Genomic DNA, 25,041 nt, shown 5'->3' with positions numbered 1-25,041 from the left:
ATAGACATCTTTACAGCAGTGAAAATGTGTATATGTGCACATCTGTTATCCGTCTGTTATCCAAACCCTCCAATCCTTTTTTTCCACTTTATCTCTAGTTTTGGAAAAGTGACCTTGATGAAAACTAAACTGTTTCAGTGCACCGACTCATTTTTCCCAGCATGTTATAGCAGCAGCATGTGAAACGGCTTACTGGAAACTTAAAGTTTAACATTAGTTCATCTTCAAAGTTTTAGAGATTTTAATACATGTTTTTTTTTTTAAAACAATCTGCCCTGTAAATTACAAGCACTATTTATTTGGAATTTACTATTTGGAAGGATTTTTTTATTAATGGTCTCCATGGTGAATTTGGAGAAAGTCCAGCTGAGCAAGCAGAGCAAGACCTTGACAGACTCACTTGAACTTTCGGCGTAAGTCTTTCAAACTCAGTTAATCAATCATTCTGCTGTTATTCGAAGTGTTTGATCTTGATTTCTTCATTCTGTTTTGAAACTTTCCTCTAGTCTGCTGGATAATTCAGACGATGAATACCTCAGCACTCAGTCTGAGTGTAAACGTGACACACAAGCTTTTCATTGTCACAGCCTGAAAGACACAAGCTTGAAGCACCAGGACAAAACACAGGCCCGGAGAAAGTTACTCATCACATGTGTTGTGTGCTTGATCTTCATGATCGGAGAAGTCATTGGTGAGAATAAAAAAAGGCATGCACAGTTTAAAGAGCCTAATCCGCTCATTGCAAAAATGCAGTTGACTACAAAATTGACATTACATGACATACTGTTACATACTGTGACAGATGTTATTATTTCCTTTCCATTATCTGTGAATCGATATCTGTAGCAGGTCATGGGTGGTACTGTCTTGACTTTCTGTTGTTCTCGTAGGTGGATATGCTGCTCACAGTCTCGCTATAATGACTGATGCTGCTCATCTTCTCACTGACTTTGGCAGCGTTTTGATCAGTCTCTTCTCGCTGTGGATTTCCTCCAGACCACCTTCCAAACATCTGACCTTCGGATGGCATCGATCAGGTGTGTGTGTGTATGCCCTTTAGTCTGTAGTATATGTAACCCCTTACCCAGGTCCTACTCGCTCCGCTCTGTGCGGGCTTCGAACCTGGGTCTCCGGCGTGGGAGTCGGACGCTCTAACAAGGAGGCTAAAGGCTGCAACCTCTAGCGTCAGTCACTAGAGCATCTCTTGAGATCAGAGGAATGAGGTTTGCTCGCACAGCGACTACTAGCTGGCCTCCGTTACAGTCACCCCCCTAAACCTCACGGCACCAATGTAACCCTTCACCCAGGTCCTCACCGCCCCGCTCTCTGCGGGCCTCGAACCTGGGTCTCCGGCGTTGGAGTTGGACGCTCTAACAAGGAGGTTAAAGGCTGCAACCCCTAGCAGTAGTCGCTAGAGCATCTCTTGAGAGAAGTGGAGTAAGGTTTACTCGCACAGTTACTACTAGCTGGCCTCCGTTACACTCACCCCCCTAAATCTCACTCCCATCCGGGTCACGGCACCAATGTAACCACTCCACACAGGTCCTACTTGACCCGCTCTGCGCGGGCCTCGAACCTGGGTCTCCGGCGTGGGAGTCGGACGCTCTAACGAGGAGGCTAGAGCATCTCTTGAGATCAGAGGAGTGAGGTTTACTCACACAGCGACTACTAGCTGGCCTCCATTACATATATATTGGGTACTAGGGGCTAAAGGCGCCGCGAGGCAAAAGACGCCTTTGTTGCTTTCACGACACACCCATTTCCCTGCCTGTCGCCGAGGGCATCCCCCTGCAGCTGCACAGGCTCCCGGGAGACTGGAACCATCCCGTCCTCCCCGAGCCTTCCGCAGGAAGGTGACGCAGCCCGTCCAGACCGCTAAGCCCTCCAAGACGAAGACACCTAAACGGCCCTGAGGCGAGTGGTCCAGAGATGGAGGGGACTGCTCTGTCCTTGGCACCGCTCCTTCCCCCGTGGAGGTCCGGGTGTTTTCAATAAAAGAGGGGTTTCCAAAATCTCTGGGTCATACTGGGTCGGTGCTGACAGTTAGTGACGCACTGCTTCCTCACTCTCAGCCACACCCTCATTTGCCACAGGCAGGGAGCTTGTGTTTCGGGGACGCACTGCCTCCCCACGCCTCCCTGCCCCGTCCACCGCCTCTACTTTGGGATGCTCTGTGCTGTGCCCAGGGGCTAGCCATCATTTCAGAACTGAGGGGGACAGAATTGATAGATTTTTTTTTTCATATCTCTTGCTTTTAATTTGAAATCAATTTGCTTTTAATCAGAAATCAAATACTCTGCTGAACAATAACCAATATCTAATATTTTTTCCCTAAATTTTATGACAGCTTTATGATTGGTTTATGTAACAAACAAACACTTGTGCATTAAGTCCTCATGGATTTTATACAATATAAAAAAGATCATAGAATAAGGCAGAAAATACAGTACCTATAAAAAGTTTGGAAACATTACAGTTGTAATTGTACAATTGAAATATGTCTCTTCTGCTCACCAAGGCTGGATTTATTTAATAAAAAAAAACAGTAAAAACAGTAATATTGTGAAATAGTATTGCAATTTAAAATTGCAATATTGTGTGAATATATTGTAAAATGTACAATATATGTGATCTTAAAGCTGAATTTTCAGCATCATTACTCCAGTCTTCAGTGTCACATGACCCTTCAGAAATCATTCTAATATGCTGCTCAAGAAACAAAATTCAGCTTTGATCACAGGAATAAATTACATTTTTAAGTATATTCACAAAGAAAACAGCTATTTTAATTTGTAATAATATTTTGCAATATTACTGCTTTTAGTGTATTTTTATTATTATTATTATTATTATTATTTTTATTTATTTATTTATTTATTTTTTTGCAGCATGGAATAATTTATTGTCCTGAATGCTTTTATTTCAGAAGGCACTATCCTTTTTATACCATTGCAGAAAATGGTCAGTTATAAATTCCACATGTCTTGCTGAAGTCATTTTGACACCCTTAGAAACGTAAGGGGACCTTCCATCTCACTTCCCAATATTCCAGCCCAAATCATCACCCGCCAGCTCCTTGCTGACATTGTGTTGGAACATGGTGGCCACTCACCAACCATTCAGAAATCCATTCATCTAGAGATCACCCATTCAAATATGGGATTCTTCAGTGAATAAAACTATTTAAAAATGAGTCTTCATGTATTTCTTAACCCAATGTAAACGTTTCACTTGGTGAGCTTTGGTTAGTGGTGGCTGAAATGAAACTTTATGCAATTGCCAGCTTGCATGGAGAGGTTCTTAAGACTCCAGAGACACCAGCAGCTTCAAATAAATGTATATTACAACATATATATATATATATATATATAGGCTAACGTGAAATATTATTAAAATGTAAAGGAACTGTTTTACTAGAACTGTGATAATTTTTTTCAGGATTGTTGGATGAATAGAAAGTTCAAAAGAACAGCATTTAGTTGAAATAAAAATCTTTTGTAAAATAATAAATGTCTTTACTGTCACTTTTGATCAATTTAATGCATTCTTTTAAAAAAAGTTTCAAACAGTTTCAAATATGTGAAGCAGCTCAACTGTTTTCAAAATTGATAATATTTAGAAATGTTTCTTGAGCAGCAAATCAGCATATTAGAGTGATTTCTGAAGGGTCATGTGACACTGAAGACTGGAGTATGATGCTGATGCAAATTCTGCTTTGCATCACAGGAATAAATTACATTTTTAAATGTATTAAAACACAAAACATTTATTTGAAATTGTAATGTTTTCACAATATTAGTTTTAAATTTTTTAATCAAATAAATGCAGCCTTGATGAGCAGAAAAGTTTTCTTTAAAAAAAAAAAATCAAAATTATTCCAAACTTTTGACCGATATGTATATTGTTACTAATGTTTTATTCCTTTCTTCAGAATTACATTTGATAACTATGCCAACTGTTCCAAATGTGTTTCTGTCATTTGTTTTGTCCAGAGGTTTTAGGGGCTCTTCTATCTGTTCTGTCCATCTGGACTGTGACGGTGGTTCTTGTTCTCATCGCTGTTCAGAGGATCATCAGTGATGATTATGAGATACACAGTGGTGTCATGTTAATCACAGCTGGATGTGCTGTAGCACTCAACATCTTGTGAGTGATGTTATTTGATTTCATTAGACGTGTTTAAGTCAATTACAAGTGTTCATACTCATGGTTGGATAGGGAAAAACACAAATGTTAAACTCTGGCATGAAGCTCATTCTACACCATTTGTGTGATAAGCATGAATGATTTTGGTAATTGTGTATTGCATTGCACCACTTACTTACTAAGTACTTACAAAAATACTAAGTAAGAAAAATCTTTTTTGTTGTTGTTGTTTCAGTTTGGCTTTTATTCTCCACCAGTCTCCGGTTCATCACTCTCACAGCTCTCTCAGTGTCTCGGGTCATTCTCACAGCCTCACAGAAGATCACAGAAACACCAGCGTGAGGGCTGCTTTTATTCATGTGCTGGGAGATTTACTGCAAAGTTTAGGCGTGCTGCTGGCTGCCGTGATCATCTACTTCAGGGTTAGTATCATTACTATTACTAGCATATACATAAATTCTCAGACTTTTACTTTTATGGACATTTAGTCAGATTAGTAAATGTCTGAATGTGATTAATCAGATCAGTGTGTCTCAAATGTTGCAGGATTATTTCTCCTCACTATCACTAACTCCTCTTCATCATTTGAGCTCAATATGTTTGAATCACCTGGTGTTTAGATTATTTTTAGCGGATGCATGAAGTCAGGAACACAGGCATAGATTGTCATATTTGTATCAACATGATCCTCTAAGCTAAAATCGTTCTGTCAAATAAATGCCACTTGTTTGATATTTCATTATCTAATGCAGAGATTCCCAAACTTTTTGTCAACCTCTGTGACAAAATATTTACTTGAGGTACTTTTAAGTTAATTTTAAGTTAAAATTTCAATAATTGAACAACATATTTCATAGTCTGGGTAAACCCAGCCTGATCTGCCGGCGATTTGATTTCGCTCTGCAACTCAGTCTGGAAACACGTGCATTCATTTCTGCTGCGCTGTTACTCTTTTGCGGGAACCAATCACAGACTGGCTTATCCACCTTGCTCGCTATTGGCGGGTATAACTCGATGACGATAGAGAAGCGACGGCAAGCAGCTTTCAAACTCTATCCGATCTACCCGTCTCTCGCACGACCGTCACTCCAAAATAACAATGCACAATCACAGTGACGCCGATTGTGTTAAGCATTTACCTTATCTGAGAGAAATGTAGCAGAGCGTTGATCCGACAGTCTCTTCATAGGAAGATTACAAACGGCGATTGATGACACACAATGATTCTCTGCTGTTATTTTGGTGGTTTGCTTCACGATGTGAGTACAGGACTCTTTTACTTTAATGCCCCTTGATGGTAGACAATATTTTTATTATTTGCTCTATATGTTTCGTCTCCCTGCTTCTTGAATCTCGCGCCGCCTGAGCTGACTGGAATTCTTTTTGGTTGTCATGACAATGACGTAGTTTAGGGCGGCTATATTCCGCGTTCATTTACACTGAACCAGAACAGTATCAGAGTCGCCTTTTAAACTCTCGACGATGCTGAATGACCTCTTTAGTTAGCAAACAAATTGCTCGAGTGGGTGTAAATACCGTTCACTTTCATGTTTTTTTGCACAACCTGCAAAAATCGCTCGATGCCATTGCTGCTTCTGCAAACCGCGGATCAATGCTACAAACCAATACAAACTAAACCTGCGTCTCAATCAGCTCCCTAGTTCCCTAGGTCGTGAATCAGTATATCATGAAAGTGAATGTGGCTGATTCTCTGATCAGTGCCCTGACTACTGAACTAGGGAGCTGATTGAGACACAGGGTAAACCTATCTGGAGTTTTCGCATCGCTCTGCAAAGTACGTCACCCAGATCGTTGATCTGATTGGTTGAAGGACTATCCAATTGCGTGACTAATGCTCATTGATCACGCCTCTTGTGCAGTAGGACATACATAGCAAACTCCCCAGACCAATTTTCAATTTTAAATTGAGCTTGGTCTGGTGATAGCTAGACTACATATTTCATGGTTCACAGTTCTGTGACATTGGTTAACGAGCACACAGAGTGTATTGCTTGGCTGGGCCAGGCCCACACCGAGGCTGCACTCACGGACTCTCGCACTGCTGCACTCGCGGATTGCTTTTTTTTAAGGAAAGTGATCCTGCCTCGCACACTCTCCCATTCTCTTCCCCTCTCGAGCCGAGACGGAGGAAAAAGTTGAGCCGCGGGGCTGAGCACCTGGGCTACAGCGAGCTCACGTAGGCCCAGCACTCGTGTATGACAACACTATGTCTCTGAAGTGGAGGACTGGACAAACTCCCCCAACCACCACCCGCAGCAGCCTCGACAAATGGTTCCTGCAGCCTGGGCGCCGTCAATAGGCCCCATGCCAGTGGCCAGCCCGTTCTTCCCAGAAGTCCACAAAGAACTGACAAAGTCATGGCATGCCCCCTACTCAGCATGTGTCCATTATTCCTCTTTGTCTGCTTTCACCTCCGTTGACAGCACGGAAAAAAATGGGTACACCATTTTACACCATAAAAACTAAACAGCTTATCCCTCTAAGCCATGCAGGACTAAATCAGCCTTTGCGGACAGAGCGTACACCACAAACGGTCAAGCTGGATCCGCCCTGCATACAATGGCGGTCCTTCAGGTCTACCAGTCCAAACTTCTCCGTACTATGGATGAGTCTGATGAGTATGAGTATGGATTTGAGTATGGATGAGTATGGATTTGACGACCTTGCCCTGCGTGCCACTAAGTCTACACCCAAGAGCGTGGTCGAGCCATGGACAAATTTGTGGTCCTCGAGTGCCACCTTTGACTTAATTTAACAGAGATCAAGAATGCAGACAAGACAGCTCTCCTTGACTCTTCCGTCTCTCCTTTGGGTCTTTCCTGGAAGGTGATGAATACAATCTCTGAGGAAAGGGCACCTTCTTCCAGGTGCCTATACACCCCAAAATGGTCTATTTTTTCCGGCTTGTGTTCAGCCTCGAATGTAGACCCTCTATCTTGCAGGAATGCATCAATACTCTAATTTCTTCAAGACGTGCTGGACGGCGGATGCACCCCGTCCACGCTCAAGGTATTGGTGGCAGCTATTGCAGTGTACCACGTTCCTATAACTGGCCAATCCATTGCGAAAAACCACTTGGTTGTCAGGTTTCTCAGAGGGGCCAGGAGGCTGAATCCACCTCACTATCCACACACTATTCCATCCTGGGACCTGTCCACAGTCCTGAGAGCACTCAAAACTTTGAGCCGTTCACAACAGCCAACCTTCAGCCTCTCTCGCTAAAGACTGCCCCTCTGCTAGCTTTGGCATCGGTCAAGCGAGTTGGCAATTTGCTGGCTGTTTCACTGGACGCATCTTGCCTCAACCTAATGACAGTAAAGTTGTCCTTAAACCAAGAAGAGGCTATGTGCCTTAGATGATTTCCACACCCTTCAGAGTTCTCTGCTCTCCCCTCCACAAAGAATGAGCAGGTGCTACACCCACCCTGACTGGTCGGGGCCCTTAAGGTTGCCAGTTACGAAGCAGACTCTTTGGATACTAAACATGAAAAATTGGATAGTAAAGTCCTTGGGCTTGCAGTGCCCTATAGGGGTGAGGGCCCACTCCAAGGAACGGCCTCCTCTTCTAGTAGAGTGTCCATTGCCGATATCTGTGCGATATCCTCATCAGGAGTCTGCCATCAGTTCTGTACATGATTGGATTCCCTTGTGGCAGCTCTTCACCATTAAGGTGGAGTATGGCAGCAATGAAGATGGCAAACAGAGTGGGTGTAATGATGCATCTCTGTTTGACTGCCGTTTCCGCTGTGAAAGACTTGACTTGGAGCCATCATTACTGATCACCATGAGTCATGACTGACTGGCCCCAGGTGTGTTAAGGCAAGTTGGAGCTAAACTCTGCAGGACAGTGGCCCTCCAGGATAGAGTGTGACCCCTGCTATAGTGGAAAGTTATTTTTTTTTTTTTAAAAATGCTCTTTTAAAAAATGTTCACTGACAGGTTTTTTTGAGGAATCAAAATGGATCTTTCATGGCATCATTTTAAAAATCCCCTTGTGGAACCTTTATTTTTAAGAGAGTATGTGCAAATATTTTTTGAACAGCTGCATATGCAATTTAAAACAATGTTTCTACAATTTTTGTTTCTTTGTCCCAACAGCCTGAATGGAAAATAGCAGATCCAATTTGTACTTTTCTGTTTTCAATACTTGTGCTTGGAACAACACTCACCATCTTGAAAGACATATTCAAAATACTCATGGAAGGCAAGTGATTGGTTGATCTGCATATGATCATACATGCCAAAAATCTTGACACATAAGCTAATAGTTCATGTTTTATCTGAAGGAGTCCCACATGGTGTTGACTTTGACTCAGTGAATGACGATCTACTGGCAGTGGGTGGAGTCAAATCTACACACAGTCTGCGCATGTGGTCTCTAACCACAAGTGAAACGCATCTCTCCGTTCATGCAGTCATAGGTAAAACGTGCAAATTCAAATGCTTCTCCAAAAATGGCTGTTTAACCCAAACAAATGATTTAATTTCCAGACGAACAAACCAACCCACAGACTGTGGTGATGAACATGACCAAACTGCTCCAAACAGAATATGGATTCAGCAATATCACCATTCAAACAGAGTCTTATTGCTTACAGTGCCAGGAGCCAATGGACTGACATGGGATTTTAGCTTCTCATTAAACGTGTATAATACATATTTATGAATATACATTTTTACAATAAATGTTAGTTTTTCTAAGGCACAAGTTTTGTCATTAAGGGACAATACTGTGCACTTTAAAAGAAAGAATAACATGCTATTTTTTTGGACACAAACTGTGATATGTTTGTCAGCATATTTGTTTATCAAACAATGTGGTCAAATTTTTAATGAAAATCACTGTTCCAAAACCAACATAAGCCTCTTCTCCTTTTGTTTTCTATGGAAGAAAGAAAACCATATGGGTTTAAAACATAGACTGTAAAAAAAGATGGACTTCAGAAAAATGAAGCTTTAGAACGACATGAGCGTTCAGTACAATAACAGATGACAGTTCAAACAATGACAGATTTTTTAATATTTTCCAGTGAATTGGATCACAAAATAAACAAAAATATATGCTTTTTATGTCTGATGTCATCTTGACAATTTAGGTAATATTTGGTTCTGTAACTTCAAAAGTATATTTTACTCAAGATTGAAATGCAAACCACACATCACAAAACAATAACTTTTAACAGTTTTCTCCTGGTTCGTAGATATATACGTATTAAATTATATTATTCAAGTATAATCCACAGCCAAAGACCCCCCATTTACTGCTGTAAATAAAGTGCATATTCATCATTCTAGCATTATGCATTTAATTCTTTTCAAATCCATTTTTGTCTTGTACACACACACAGACACACACTTTGATATGCCCAATGGTTCATTTTGCAGTTTCCTTTTGCCGATCTGTCCAGTATTTAGCGTAGGCCTCCTGGAACATGTTTTTGCAGCTTATCTTGGCCTTCAGGCGAGAGCAGATGAGGAAGGAGCCACCCATCTTTCGGTGCAGTGAGTAGGTTTCCTCTGGCGGAGGAGTCAGACGCTCCTTCAGCATCACAGGAATCAGACTGTGGATCCGCTCTGTTGTGCTCTGGGAACCAAAGTCAAACGGCTCGTCTGAAGCAAACGCTTCCCCAAGGATCATCACCGCATCCACATGGGCATCCTCCATTGCCTGAAATGTTGAAAATAGTGAAATAAAATTACACTCAACTTTGTGCGCCAATCAGAACTGAATTGAGAATTTCATTTTTAAATTTGATTTGAGGTCTAGAAGGAAAAAGGATGCAAACTGTGGTTCAAATTTGATTTTATAGAAGTAGAATTAAGATTTAGTAATTTAGTTTTTAACACATTTTATAATGTGAAATATACACTTATTGGTTTTGCTGCTGCAAGACAAAGAAGAACCCCATAAAAGATCTAGACAGGTGGTGCTGGGGAGGAGGGGGGCTACAGGGATCTAGTCGGACCGGAAAAATAAAGGCAAGCATGTGGGGTCAATTCCATTCACATTTATGAATGTTCAATGTTCACTATGCAAATGGAGCTTCTCAAACAAGTTAAAAAATGTTTGTAACAGGATTTGATGTGTCCAAAGACTCATAACAAAACCATTATAGAGTGTTTGGGTGGGTGAAACATGTTATTTTTAGGTCTGTGGGCTCTTTGGTGTGAATTACTGTACCTTTGACTCATATCCAGTCAGAAATTTCATATCGATCGACCGTCTTAAAACTCCCTCTCTGTTCCTGTCTGCAGCAGCCTTGATAATCTGATAAAGAAAAAAAAATCAATTTCAAGAATTGTCACAAATTTAAATATGAAACAATCTCATAAATATGCAATGTAAAGTTTATAGTGTTACCTCAATATAGACATCAGTGAAGCTCGCATCAAAACCTCTAGTGGCTCCAAAGTCTAACAGAGCAACCTGCATATGAATCCCAGACGATATTTAATGTAAATCAAAATAATGCAGATTAAAAGATTCCAAAAATACAATGAAAACAAAGAAATACCTTGTGTGTTTGTGGGTCAAAAAAGAAATTTGACCAGTTCGGATCCGTCTGCATGTATCGAAACTCAAAGAGTTCACGCAAACACAGAATCAGAATTTGCTCACAGATCTGACAAAGAGCAGATATGAACATTATGAACCTCATCAGGACTACAAAAAGACCTTTTTAATGAAGACTACATCAGTCTGAAGGCATGTGTGGCCGGATTCACCTCGTTCTTGAGTTCCTGTGGCAGGTCATCAGCCTTATCCAAAGGGAAACCGGACACCAGCTCCGTGGTGAGGACATGCTGGCTGCTCAGTTCATCCACAACATTTGGCACGTAGAAATAAGGATGGCCCTTCAGTAACTCCCTGTAATGATATTAACACAGACAGAATGTTACACCTGTGCTAAATTAGAAATATTGGACTCTACATACACAATGTATTACAGAATGTTCCAGAAACACTAATTCTAACAATTACGAACATACATTGATATTATTTATATTCCAAAGGTGCAAGTCAGTTTGATTTGTGATATCTAGCTCAATAACGAAAAGCACTTCATAAATCCTATCTGTTAATCAGTGTTGTTCTTATAAATAATTAAAACTAAAAATATTAAAAACAGTTTTTGTTAATTGGGGGGAAAAGCTAAAATAAAAATAAAAAAATAAAAAAAAACTTAAAAGAATGTTAGAAATGTTGCCTTGGCAAATAACAAAAAAAAGTTTAAGTTAAAATACTAAAACTACTAATATTTATATTTTATATATATACACACTACCGATCAAAAGTTTGGACACATTACTATTTTTAATGTTTTTGAACGAAGTCTCCTATTCTCATTAAGGCTGCATTTATTTCATAATAAATACAGAAAAAAATAGAAAACCACAATTTTAAATTGTAATAATATTTCAAAATATTATTGTTTTTTCTGTATTTATTATGAAATAAATAGACTTCGTTCAAAAACATTAAAAATAGTAATGTGTCCAAACTTTTGACCGGTAGTGTGTGTAATATATATATATATATATATACACAGCTAAAAAAAAATTAAACCGAAAACTGAAAATATAAAAATAAAAGCTAATTAAAAGATATTAATAAATACTATAATAGCATATAAATAAAACTTCAAATAACACTGGTCTGCAGCCTAAGCTTTGAGTATAAAGTCTCATTTGAATCTCATTTAAATGAACTACGCTGAGATTATGGGCCCACACTTCGGATTTAGTTATTGAAATACTCACTGGAATTTCTTGGCACATTTGGCTTCCCGTACATAATCACACTCCAAAGCCAATTCCCTGCTCATGACCTCTATGAGATGCTCAGGAAACAAACCTTCAAGCGAACAGAACAACAGATATGGTTACAATAGAACTGAAGTCAAAAGCATTCTGACACAACATAATTCATACCTTCAGGTAAAGCATTGCTGATACTGAGGACTGTCATTAGGTTGTTGACGTCGCTGTTTATACTTTTGGCCACTCCTGGATACTGGCAGCACATAATAATGTTCAATTATTTAATGCCTAGGTCTAGCCGCACAAAGCGCATACGTGAAACACTATGACACAAAACCAGCTCTCATACCTGGATTTTCATGGCCACCTCTCTGCCGTCCTTCATTCTGGCCAAGTGAACCTGACCGATAGAGGCAGCTGCAAACGGACGCTCCTCAAAGTACTCTAGTTTATCCTGCCAGTTTGGGCCCAGATCACCGACCACCGTTTTCTGTCCGAATGATAAACACACCATAAAACTAAATCTTATTTTATTTTTAAACTTATCTGTGAAGTGTTATCTCAGGCTACGTCTACACTAATCCAAATGCATTTGAAATGCATTTTTTTCCTAAACATTTTGCCGTTTTTGTTCTGCAAAAACAGCTTTTTGAAGGCCCTCTCCCAAGTGGATAATGTATCAATAAATATGTGTTTATACCAGTGTTGCTACTTCCTGCAAAGATGACATTCACTCGCAATTGCTGTCCCGCTGTAAACCATTAAAGGCCCTATCATACACCCGGTGCAATGCGAAGCCAGGCGCGACACAAGTGTTTTTTGCTAGTTTCAGCCCAACGCAGTTATCCAGCACCACGTTGTTTAAATAGCAAATGCACTCATGCCCATCTGTTCGCCCATGGGCGTGCTGGTCTGAAAACGAGGTGTGTTCAGGCGCATTGTTGGTGTGTTGCTATACTGAGGCAACTGAAAACGCCATTGACCGACTGAAACCTGGTCTAAAGTCAATGGCACAGTATTTTTTAAAAATTTTTATTTAAAGGGTGATTATGGATGAACGCACATACACTCTGCTTGTTACACACACAGGGACGCTGGACGTGGCGCCCAGTGCAGCAGCTCACAAACATGCCAAATATTAAAAATAAAAGGATTACAATGTAAAAGATTATTATTGTGTGTATATAAGATAAAAAAATACCTACATGTCACAATGGACAGTCATTGCATGTATCAGAGTTACCTATTTGCAGTAATGACAGATGAAATTGGCTAATTATTTGACCAATCGTGGCAATACACACATGTATTTAAACTGACTCGTCAGGTTAAGGGGTGTCTATATTCCACCATGTAAATAGCGAATCCGCCATGCGCTTGCACCATGGCGGATTTGCTATTTTACATGGTGGAATACAGAAACCCTCAACCTGGCTTTTAAAGGGAATGGGAGATGAGACTCTGATTATTGCACGTTACACCCAAAACACATTTTGCTAATAAAATAACTGTGCCAGAAGAACTACGTGAGAACTTTATTATGTCTGGTCTCTCTGTATCGTATAACAGTGAGCCATTATTAAATTTTTACATTTTCAAAATTTTTTGGCATTTCAATGTGGACAAGAAACTTTTGGAAAACACTTGAAAAGCTAGTATGGATGGAGAGCATTTTGAAGCAAAAACGCTGTTTTCAAATGTATCTGGATTAATGTAGACGTAGCCTTAAAAGTCTTAATGTAGACGTAGCCTTAATTATTTCAATTAAGTCAAAATTGATTATCTTTTATTATATCTGACTAATTTCAGCTCATCAGCATAAAAATTCAAATTACAGACATAAAATGACTTTCAAACATTTTTTAATGTCGACTTTAAGCAGTGTTGGGGAAAGTTACTTTTAAAAGTAATGCATTATAATATTGCATTATTCCCTAAAAAAGTAACTGTAAATTGAAAAAAAAAGTAACTAGTAATTGTGTTACTAGTTTACTACTTAAGAAATGAGTTATGTTACTTTTGCCTTACTTTTTCTCACCCGGGCTGGTCCCAGAGATTTACTTTTGGAAAATGTACATTAAAGGCCCTTTTACACCTTTCACATAAATGTGAAAAAGAGAAATGATGCAGGAGAAGAAAGTTTAACTCTTACTTCAGCAATAAAAAAAGAAAAAAGCAACACAAATGTGATGTTTATCTAAAGTCATTTTTGCTTATTAGTATGGTTGAATTGGATCATTGAAGGTCAGAAGCAAATACATTGGTTAATAAAGTGAGATTAAATACATAAAGTATATTTGTGATATTTAATATATTTCATTATTGCAGGTTTGCGTAATAGTTTGCATTAGACTGTTTTTATTCATTTTGAGGAATACTAAATCTGTTTTTGTGCAAGTGAGATGAGTAAATTTATGTTAACATTTAGTCTCGAACTACAATACCCATCATGTTTACACACAACGCCTCTGCACTTACTCCTGATTTCTCTTAACATGGGGACAAGAGAGCTGTCAGTCAATAAATGGGAAAACAAAATAACTTGCATTATATATTTGAAAAAGTAACTCAGATATGTTGTTGTAAATTTAAAAGTAATGTGTTACTTTACTCATTACTTGAAAAATGTAATCTGATTACGTAACTCACATTACTTGTAATGCGCTACCCCCAACACTGACTTTTAGATGTAACAGCTGTTTTGTTTGTGTTTTCAACTCTCACATTTGAGGCTATACCATCATTTGCTTGGTGGGCATGAAGTCAGCGCTCTGTCGAACACGGTCAAAGATCTTTGCAAGCTGAGGGTTGATGAAAGCATCGTCTATGGACAAGAAAACATGAGCAGAACCAAAGATCATTGTGTAGCAATGTCATGCAAACACACTTTCAGCAAGCTCTGAATATGTACATTTGCAGCATGAATGGCATGAAGCACTAAAAAAAGCTTTACATGGTTATTGTGGCCAGCTGGTTTTCTTATTTTGGGTCGTGACATATTCCAGCTAGCTGAGTCCTTCACCTCAATGACATGGCACATAATATATTATTGCCCTTTTTAAAAGACAACAACAGATTAAAAGAGACTTAATGTGATCTTATCAGCTTTCTGTCTTCATCTACTTTCCTTTTAACAAGTGGAAAGGTACAGAATGCAGTCGGCAACATAAACAGCCCTACACTGTGTCGAGGGGAGGGGTGTAATGATATTCAGAATGACATTTGTGTCAAATTCTTAACAGGAATAAACCCTGCCATGTGTGGCAGTATAGCAAACAGGTCTTTAAATAAATTCAATTATAATTAACATTTTCTTAAGCATAAACAAACTGTCTCAGCTGTAAATTATGTACAGGGAGCCCTTTCTTGCACATTGCTATAATATTAAAGGTTACAATTAGAGATGCACCGATATATCGGCCAGTAATTGGTATCGACCGATAAAAGCAAATTTGGCTATCGGCCGATAGTGTAAAAACAGCCAATAGTCAGAGCCGATATATCCTGTCAATCAAAAGAGGGCAGGAAAGTGCACTGCATTTGTGCTTTGTGTAAATAAAATGCTAAAAAAAATAGTTTGATGTTCAATATTAATAGAAATTATATGAATTAATAACATTCAGAAAGTTAAGAAATATTAATTTAATCTTCAGAATTTAGTTAATGTGTGTTAATATTAATTTGAGTAATGTGTTTATGTTTATAACTGATACCAGGTACTCTGAAACAAGCTGATGAAATGGAGAGAATAAAGATTTTATTTGCATTTCTTTCAAAATATAATAATTAAAAATATAATGATTAATTATTAATTATAATGAAACTATCATTCATTTAAAGGAAGGTATAAAAGGCAGAACCCCCAAACTATCAGTATCGGCAGATATCACGCTGAATGATCAGTTATCGTATCGGTGGAGAAATTTAGAATCGGTGCATCTCTAGTTACAATTAATAACAGAGCCCAAACTATTAAATTTAGTTGCTATTTATTTTTAGATATAAAAATCAACACAAAAAAGCATGTAAATTGCACATGAGGAAGGTTTTGCATTAACTTCTAAATCTAATTATAAAAGTATTTTTTAGATTTTTTTCCTACTCCAATTCATTTTTGAAATATAATAATTTTCACAGCTACTGTCATAACTTGTTTTCATGACAAATTTATTTAAACGTATATTAAATAATTAAGACATTACTAACAGGTAAAGTAAATATAATGAATATACTGTATAAGCTAATTTAGTGCATATATTTAGTGAAATGCTCCCCTCTAGAGTTCAATTCTCTAGTGAACTAACATGCTGTGGACACTAAATTTGACTTGCCTGAGGTAAATGTAATGCTTTGCGAGATATTATTCTCAAGCTGTTTTTATTGATGTCTTTCAATAAAATTATTAAAGGGTTAGTTCACCCAAAAATGAAAATAATGTCATTTATTACTCACCCTCATGTCATTCTACACCCGTAAGACCTTCATTAATCTTCGGAACACAAATTAAGATATTTTTGATTAAATCCGATGGCTCCATGAGGCCTGCATAGACAGCAAAGGTACTTCCTCTCTTAAGATCCATAAAGGTCCTAAAAACATATTTAAATCAGTTCATGCAAGTTTAATATTATAAAGCGACAAGAATAATTTTTGTGCACCAAAAATAAAAATAAATAAATAAAAAAGAACGACTTTTTAACAATATCTAGTAATGGCCGATTTAACACTGCTTCGGGGCATTATGAATCTTTTGAGTCGAATCAGTGATTCGGATCACGTATCAAACCGCCAAACTGCTGAAATCACGTGACTTTGGCGCTCCGAACCAGTGATTTGATTTGTAAAGCTCCGAAGCTTCATGAAGCAGTGTTTTGAAATTGGCACTAAATATTGTTAAAAAGTCGTTTTTTTTTTTTTTTGGTGCACAAAAAATATTCTCGTCGCTTTATAATATTAAGATAGAACCACTGTACTCACATGAACCGATTTAAATATGTTTTTAGTACCTTTATGGATCTTGAGAGAGGAAGTACCATTGCTGTGTATGCAGGCCTCACTGAGCCATCGGATTTCATCAAAAATATCTTAATTTGTGTTCCGAAGATGAACGAAGATCTTAGGGGTGGAGAATGGGTGAGTAATAAATGACATTATTTTCATTTTTGGGTGAACTAACCCTTTAAATGTAAACATTATCTATGCATAGATCATTTGTTCTTCTTCTCATGCGTTTCTCCTGTTGTGGCGGTTAGCAAACAGCGTTACATTACCCCGCACTCTCCCTTCTGGATTGGAGTGTGGATCGCTGTGACTGTATGCACCGAACCGTGACAGTTCGGGACGAATACATGTACCTTTACACCTAATACATATATTTATATTTATTTACATATAATTTGAAAGGTTAGGACATTTCATTAAATATCTGGGGTACTTCAAATAAACGTTCAGCTGAATTTAAAAATGACTGCACTAATATTCATTATCGCTACAGACAGAGGTGTTCGGAAGTATCTCTCACCCTGGATGCTGAGCATCTGTCCCAGTTTAAGTGCGGCTCCTCTCACTTTGCAGAGAGTCCGAACAATCCTTTCAGCATTGGCCTCTGATATGAAGGGGTTTGAGTCCAGAATTGCTTTTTTCTGTCCTGCCAAAGAGGAGAGAGGAATAAAATAACCCAACTTGTAAATTACAACCAATCAATTGAACCATTATGTCCAACCATGTCTTCCCACCTGATTTATCTCCAGGTGCAAGACTCTTCTTTGCCACTTCAGCAATGGCTCCAAGGCCCAGTCCAAAAGCTAAACCTATGGGAATCATTAAATATTTAGCATTTCCTTGTTTACCAAAGCCTTTTTTTTAGTTAAACAAGCAATCACTATAATGTGTGTGTTATCTTACCTCCAAAGTTTACCAACCTTCCCAGCCTCGTGACTGGCACTTTTCTCTCTCTGGCACTCTCGCTTAGCTGAGAAAACAACAGTAGATAACAATCGCAGAAGGTGTTTTCATAGTTACTGCTTTAAGATAAAAATCGAATTGTAATGCTGCATAAATGTTAAAGTATTCAAAGTAAATCAGACTATAACATTTAAACTTCAACACTTTCAATCAGGGCCGTGTAACCAACAAGAATTTACAGTTTAGTGTGCTGTACCATTTGCTTATGTTTTCTGGAATCAGGTGGTTTGGCATCTTTGGTTGTGTCAACACCTTCTCTTTTCAGTCCACTATAATATCTGTGATCTAGGTGGAATAAACAGATCTGTCCATAGACGTGCTGTTGAGCTGGACGAATAGCCTCTCCAAATAGCCTGTGTCCAGATCTCCCCAAATACCTGTCACGACCTCTGGCACATTCAACAACACCCACCACGCCACTAAACCTGGAGGCATTCTGGTGTCTGCAACTGCCACACTCCTGGAACCAAACATGCAGGACAAACAAAGTAAAAATCTGGTCTGGATGGATGACTTCAAATCATGGCAGATAAATAGAGACTATTCAGACAGCAGTTTGTCAATCTTACCTGTTCTTTCAGGTGAAGTGTGTTAAAAAGGACTCGTTTTTGACCTCCAAGTGTAACTTTTCTGAACCTGTTGATTCCCCTCATCAATAACAAATCAACTGCCATTTTCATTCCCTTTCAGAGCTGTAGAGAGAGGATTATTTTATTTTACTAAAACTAGGACTTTTTTTTATACTTAAATACAATCTAAAACCTTAAACTTATTTAGTTCAGTTTAATTAAATTAATGTACTAAAATAACAAAAATAAATAAAATAAAAAAACTATATAGAGACACTTAAAAACAAAAAATACATATAATTATTTATATATATATCAATTATACTAAAATAACACTGCTATATTGAGATACTAATATTGTTTTATTCATATTTTGAAAAAAAAATACACATATAGCCTACACACACACACACACATATATATATATATATATATATATATATATATATATATATATATATATATATATATATATATATATAAACTGCACTTTACAGTTTTTCAAATTAAATTCAGAAATTTAAAAATGAATTCTCCAGATTGCAAGCTGAGGGTTGAATTCAGATTCTTGAATTCAGAATGAACCCTGTTCGATGCTTATTCTACAGTGATTCATGATTCAAACTCCATTTAACAATTAAGTGTCAGCATTGAGCTTACAGACCAAACAAAGCTTTCTGGTGCAGGTTCAAAGATTGTAGTTTTCAAAGCAAAACTATAAACTACTTACTATATTCCTTAGTGTCATTCACTGAAGTCTTCATTTATGATAGACTGTGATCAAACTCCATTAAGTTTCCGTGAGCAGTCCAAACATACGATGATATGCAAAAGAAACAGTGTGAAAACAGTGAGCTGAGGAACTGAGACAGCAGCAAAAGTTACCAGCAGCAACAAAAAAGATTCACCGAGCGCTTCTTCCTCTAGGCGGCGCGCGGCTCTACGGTCAGGGTTGCCAAGTCTGCGTAACAAAACTAGCCCAATGGCCAATCAAAAAATAGCACAATGACCTTATCTCAAATATTAAAACTCACGTGCCATTCCCATACCTAAAATACATATTTTACAGTCACTGTTATGCACAATGAAAACTTAACATCTAGTTAAGTGTTATCATTGGTAGAATATAAAATATCAGTCAAATATAATTTATGCAATATGTCAATAATAGTCTTTGCCTTTAAACCGCGGAGTAAAAGCTCAATTATGCAAGAAAACCTCAAGACTTGGCAACCCTGCCTACAGACCGCCCTTTTGTAGATTGGAGACACAAATATGAAGTATTTTCTGCCATCTACAGGTAAAAGCAAGTTCTGCATTTTAATTCTGACAGAATTAAAGTTCATTTCACTACATTAAACTGACTTTTTCTGCCTGGACATTTCTATAGTTTACTCTAATGAACAATGTTATGTCTTTGACTATACTATGAATATGCTGGACGTGCTTGTAAAAATCTTCACATTCTTGCATTAGTCTGGTGTAAGTAAGCTTATTGCTCATTGACTTCATAAACAAGTTTGAGACCCACTGTATTTATTTATGTTATTTTATTACATATTTTATTTTTTATTTACGCAATGATACAATATTTGTTTGACATCACAACAAAGATAAAACTATTCTCAAAAGACGTTTCTTCTGCTTTGGTAATTGTGGTCATTTGCAGTCATTCCATTAAATGAGAACAAAAGGCTACAGTACATCTTGAATCAAAATGATTATTCACTGCAATACTCTGTGCTTATTTTCATTTATTTAACTGAAAAGTGTAATGTCCTCTGAAAAAAAAAAAAAAAAAAAAAAAAAAAAAAAAAATTATATATATATATATATATATATATATATATATATATATATATATATAATTTTTTTTTTTTTTTTTTCGTGATCACTATTTCTCCACAACAAAACACATTTGTTTGTTTAAAGGACAGTTTTAAGCAGCTTTGGAAAGGTGCAGTATTAATGTCAAGCTTTGATAAATGTTTTTAATTTGGGGAAAAGATGCAGGGCATTCTGGGTAGTGACCTCTATGACCTTCTCCAAGGGAATTCCTTTGATTCTGGCGATATATTCGGCACTGATGCTGACGTTCCTTGGTACATTCCTCACCTAGAGTAAAAACAAAGATGTCAATAAAATGCCAGAATGTCAAATCATGTTTATGACAGAAAAATTATAAACTGCTGTACCTGCTTTTCAGGTCCCAGTGCAGGAGCGTCTGTCTCTAAACACATGCTTTCCAGAGGAACCTGCTTCACCAGCTTCTGCTTCTTATGAAAGGTTGATATCATGTGATTTGTGACTAATATTGTGTTATTGTAAATTTTACTTCTAATATAATAAATATATATTTTATTTTAATTTTTTTTTATATATATATATATATATATATATATATATATATATATATATATATATATATATATATATATATATATATATATATATATATATATTTTGTAAAATATATAAAATATATATATTTATATATATATATTTGTAAAATATATAAAATATATATATTTATATATATATATATTTGTAAAATATATAAATATATATATATATATATATATATATATATATATTTGTACAAAACTAAAAATGTAATAATTTAGAAGTTGGTTGAGAGAATGATTAAAGTATAAGATTTGTTTGACACAATTCGTGTCACTATTCACAGATTTACATTTCTGTTAATTTAGATGAATTATACTCAAGCTTTTGATTTGGAGTGTATGTCTATTGGCAGAGCACATACTGTAAAGAGAGCTCAAAACCTTTTTTCAGCAGGTTATATTTACCTGATCACTCCTTACAATGGATGGAGGTATTGAGAAAAAATAACCAGCTTTTACACCCTCCATTGCAACCGAAGGTTTTCCGTCAAATGCATGAAGAAGTGCATTTTCTACACCTTATTGAAAACAAACAAGATTGAAATCATGAAAAGCAACCAATTTATAAATATACACTGCTTGTCAATGCATGTTTTGGTATGCATACCCAGCTCCTTCAAAAGATGGATGGTTGGTCTTCCAGCAGATCTTGAGTGAACATTCCTAACAGACAAAATGCATTGCTATATGAAAGATCATAACATCATTTTTTTATGTGCACAAATAGTGTTGGGGTGTAACTAGTTACATGTAACAGAGTTACATAATTTAATTAAAAAATAAATGTAACTGTAATCTGTTACAGTTACTGAGAAAAAATGTGTAATTAAATTAGTTACTCATGAAAATGTTAATGATTACAAAGTGTTACATCTGAATATTTTCTTTAAAAAGCTAGGATATGTTGAATAACATTAATTTGTTTAATTGATTTCAAATTGCATTGACTGCTCTAAAATACGAGACGCCAATGTTTAAAGGTGTAGTATGTAGTTTTTTGTTCGCTAGAGGTCGCCTATTCAAAACAAAGTCGTAGCTTGATAACGCCAAATTTGAGCGTGGAATCTTGGGACATGTGGTTTTCCCCTTACAGCCAGTGGAAAGGAATCGGGATAGGACTCAGGCAGAAATCATGTTCATGGATGCTATTATTAACGTTACTGTAGTATGAAGCAGAGCAGGACATTACTGTATTACTGTTACTAAAAATAAAGCTGCATCTGATTATGCTATGTTAGCTAATGACAAAATAGTGTTTTTCTCTGAGGCATGGGAAAGCATGGTACTAATCGCAAAAAAAAAAAAAAAAAAAAAAAAAATCAAGACAATTGGATTTATTTTAAACAATAAGACTAAACGTGTTGAGCTATATAACAATAATTAGTTTTCTGTCTATACATGTATCAAAACAGTTGTTCCCTTGTCTATTAAAACATGTCATATTAAAGTCTTTGGTGTTTCCACGATTTCTACGAAATAAAACAGGCGACTCCTCACACGTCCCGGAGACTTGGTTAAAATAGCAATTTTCTCATGATTTACAAATAGTTGGAAACATTTGGGATATTGTAAGTACTCAAGTAAACAAAATATATAACACTGGATATTTTTGGATATTTTGCTGCAAAAATTTTATGTATTGCAGCTTTAAGGAGTTTAGGACATAGAATAGGACATATGCTTATTAAATAAAGGTTTTATTTCCTGTTTGGGTTTATGTATATGCTTTATTTTTTTAAGATTAACCATTTTTTTTCAAGGTATTGTTAGATGACAGTGTTTCCTGTCATAGCTATGCAAAGATTTGATTTGAAAAACAGTATCATAACCATTAAGTTATTTCTTATTATTTTAAATCTGTAACTTTGAGATTTTACTTTGAGATTTTAAATCTCAAAGTAAAAAGAGATGCTAAAGTCTAACTTTGTGGTGGCTGTGCTTTAAAATTAAATTATTATTATCTTAATTCGAGTGATGAAGGATTTTGAAAGTCTGACAGTAATCGGTGTTGAGTACTACTGTATGGTTAACCCTAGCTGGTTTAAATGTTTAAAAAATGATTAACAGTTGAAAACATTCATTAGAAATTTAGAAATGTGATCAAAAAGTAATAAAATGTAATCAGTTACATTACTTTAATAAAGTAATTAAAATAGTTACACTGCTTATTACATTTTAAATAGAGTAACTTGTAATCTGTAACCAATTACATTTCCAAAGTAACCTTCCCAACACTGCACAAATATACAAAGCCAGAAACTGACACTTACAGAGGCAGATTCAACTGTTTCGCGATTTCGGCCTGTCGAATGAGTACCTGTCTCTGACCGTCTTTCCCAGCATCACTGTTAACTACACGTGGTGTGAAATCCAGGCCAACCTACATATGATGATACACATTAATAAAAACATCATAACACTAAATAATTCATTTAGGTACTGCTGAAAGAGGAAGACTTTTTTTTTGCCTGCATTAAAGGATTAGTCCACTTTTAATCAAACTTTTCCTGATAATTTACTCACCCCCCTGTCATCCAAGATGTTCATGTCTTTCTTTCATCAGTCGAAAAGAAATTAAGGTTTTTGATGAAAACATTTCAGGATTATTCTCCTTATAGTGGACTTCAATGGCCTCCAAACGTCAAAATTAAGGTTTCAGTGCAGCTTCAAAGGGCTTTAAACGATACCAGACGAGGATTAAGGGTCTTATCTAGCGAAACGACCAGTCATTTTCTAAAAAAATAAATAAATAAAAATGTATATGCTTTATAAACTCAAATGCTCACCTTGCAAGTGTTTCCGCCAGACCGCATTTCGTATTCTTCAAAAAGTTTACACTGTATGTCCTGCACCTTCCCTATTCTACTTACGGAACGACCGCGGCGCCAGTTTCGTTTTTTTTCCGTAAGTAGAATAGGGAAGGCGTAGGACATACGGCATAAGAGTTTTGAAGAATGCAGTAAGCGGAAGCACGTTCAAGGTGATATTTTGTGTTTATAAAGCATACAGTTGTATTTTTTTCGGAAATTACCTATCGTTTCGCTAGATAAGACCCTTATTCCTTGTCTGGTATCCTTTAAAGCCCTTTGAAGCTGCACTGAAACTGAAATTTTGACCTTCAACCGTTTGGAGGCCATTGAAGTCCACTATATGGAGAATAATCCTGGAATGTTTTCATCAAAAACCTTAATTTCTTTTCGACTGATGAAAGAAAGATATGGGGGTGAGTAAATTATCAGGGAAAGTTTATTTAAAAGTGGACTAATCCTTTAACAAGGTTTGACCAAGAATGTTAGACTGCATTAACAGTGCATCCATGCATTAGTGAAACAATGGTTCTTTACTATTTATTAGACAATTAAGGGATTAAAATCTTACAGAACTCTATTCTAAACCAATAATAACTTGTTAGACATACAGTATATGTCTAACCTCACCAATAGCTACAATGTGCTCTTTGTATTTTTCAATCAGCGGTAAGGCAGCATCTAAATCCTGAGGGGCAGAAAGAAGAAAACTGTGTAAGCTGGAAGACAGTTAATAAAATAAATGTATCTTTATATGAACATATTTTAGACCTCAGGCAAGGCCCCTCTGGGTTGTGCTGGATCTTGGACAGGATGAACTCCAAGACATGGCATAATGAATCCAGGGAACCTATAGGATATTAAAAGCACTTAATATTGAGTTTGCTGAAAATATATAAATTAATATATAAGATATACCTTTGTGAGAGCTGTATAATTTTCTCAAATTCACCAGCATGCTCTGCTACAGCAAGAAGGGCAACAAGCCCAGCCTAAAAATGAAACAACAAATATTATTGCACTCTTACTACGGATATCAGATTGAACGAGAATATAGACAGAAAGAGGTACCTTTTTAGACTCTCCAATGACATCTTCAATGTCCTAAAATAAACACAACACACACTCATTAAGAAACTTCTCAGATAACGTTAGTTTCATAGTATTATGAACCTTGCAACTATATGGCTTTCTTACACTGTCAAAATCCTCGGCAGAAATATGACAGTGACAGTCGATATATCCTTGCATAGATGTATATTTTTCAGATCGTTCAAAACGACAGTCCGCATGGATCAGCAGATGTAAACTACAGAAACGGATATGACGGTCTTTACCTCATTACGAATCCCACTACGGCGAAGGTTTA

General features: G+C 36.7%; 3 protein-coding genes across 6 annotated transcripts; 1 reads left to right on the top strand and 2 right to left on the bottom strand.

The window, feature by feature from the left end:
* The first annotated feature begins 100 nt into the window (after positions 1-100).
* Positions 101-8,878, top strand: LOC125268339 (zinc transporter 2-like). Of its 2 annotated transcripts, XM_048190444.1 has the most exons (8): positions 101-413; positions 507-691; positions 891-1,037; positions 3,993-4,146; positions 4,382-4,568; positions 8,265-8,370; positions 8,453-8,587; positions 8,658-8,878. In XM_048190444.1, exons 1-8 carry the CDS (start codon positions 334-336, stop codon positions 8,783-8,785), a joined length of 1,122 nt encoding a protein of 373 aa, XP_048046401.1. In that variant the 5' UTR covers positions 101-333; the 3' UTR covers positions 8,786-8,878. The 2 variants fall into 2 exon arrangements, with proteins under 2 accessions (XP_048046401.1, XP_048046400.1); XM_048190443.1 differs by having other exon boundaries at positions 8,453-8,878.
* Positions 8,879-9,166: 288 nt separating this feature from the next.
* Positions 9,167-20,269, bottom strand: coq8ab (coenzyme Q8A, genome duplicate b). The gene is made up of 15 exons (XM_048190442.1): positions 19,191-20,269; positions 18,461-18,583; positions 18,088-18,351; positions 17,832-17,898; positions 17,663-17,737; positions 17,449-17,574; positions 14,666-14,751; positions 12,277-12,417; positions 12,099-12,180; positions 11,928-12,021; positions 10,893-11,034; positions 10,682-10,789; positions 10,528-10,593; positions 10,348-10,434; positions 9,167-9,834 (listed from the first exon to the last, which is right to left on the bottom strand). The coding sequence occupies exons 2-15, from the start codon at positions 18,569-18,571 to the stop codon at positions 9,541-9,543; spliced, it is 1,743 nt and encodes a 580-aa protein (XP_048046399.1). The 5' UTR covers positions 18,572-18,583; positions 19,191-20,269; the 3' UTR covers positions 9,167-9,540.
* Positions 20,270-20,315: 46 nt separating this feature from the next.
* Positions 20,316-25,018, bottom strand: LOC125268336 (putative deoxyribonuclease TATDN3). 3 transcript variants are annotated; one of them, XM_048190441.1, is made up of 10 exons: positions 24,870-25,018; positions 24,744-24,776; positions 24,591-24,664; positions 24,444-24,522; positions 24,298-24,360; positions 23,136-23,245; positions 21,473-21,528; positions 21,271-21,383; positions 20,656-20,730; positions 20,316-20,575 (listed from the first exon to the last, which is right to left on the bottom strand). In XM_048190441.1, the coding sequence occupies exons 1-10, from the start codon at positions 24,921-24,923 to the stop codon at positions 20,432-20,434; spliced, it is 801 nt and encodes a 266-aa protein (XP_048046398.1). In that variant the 5' UTR covers positions 24,924-25,018; the 3' UTR covers positions 20,316-20,431. The 3 variants fall into 3 exon arrangements, with proteins under 3 accessions (XP_048046398.1, XP_048046396.1, XP_048046397.1); XM_048190439.1 differs by having other exon boundaries at positions 20,317-20,575; positions 20,656-20,736; XM_048190440.1 differs by having other exon boundaries at positions 20,317-20,575; positions 20,656-20,733.
* Positions 25,019-25,041: the final 23 nt, after the last annotated feature.

Source organism: Megalobrama amblycephala, linkage group LG5, assembly GCF_018812025.1.
Source record: "Megalobrama amblycephala isolate DHTTF-2021 linkage group LG5, ASM1881202v1, whole genome shotgun sequence".
Lineage (NCBI taxonomy): Eukaryota > Metazoa > Chordata > Actinopteri > Cypriniformes > Xenocyprididae > Megalobrama > Megalobrama amblycephala.
This window is presented reverse-complemented; position numbering and strand designations above follow the sequence as displayed.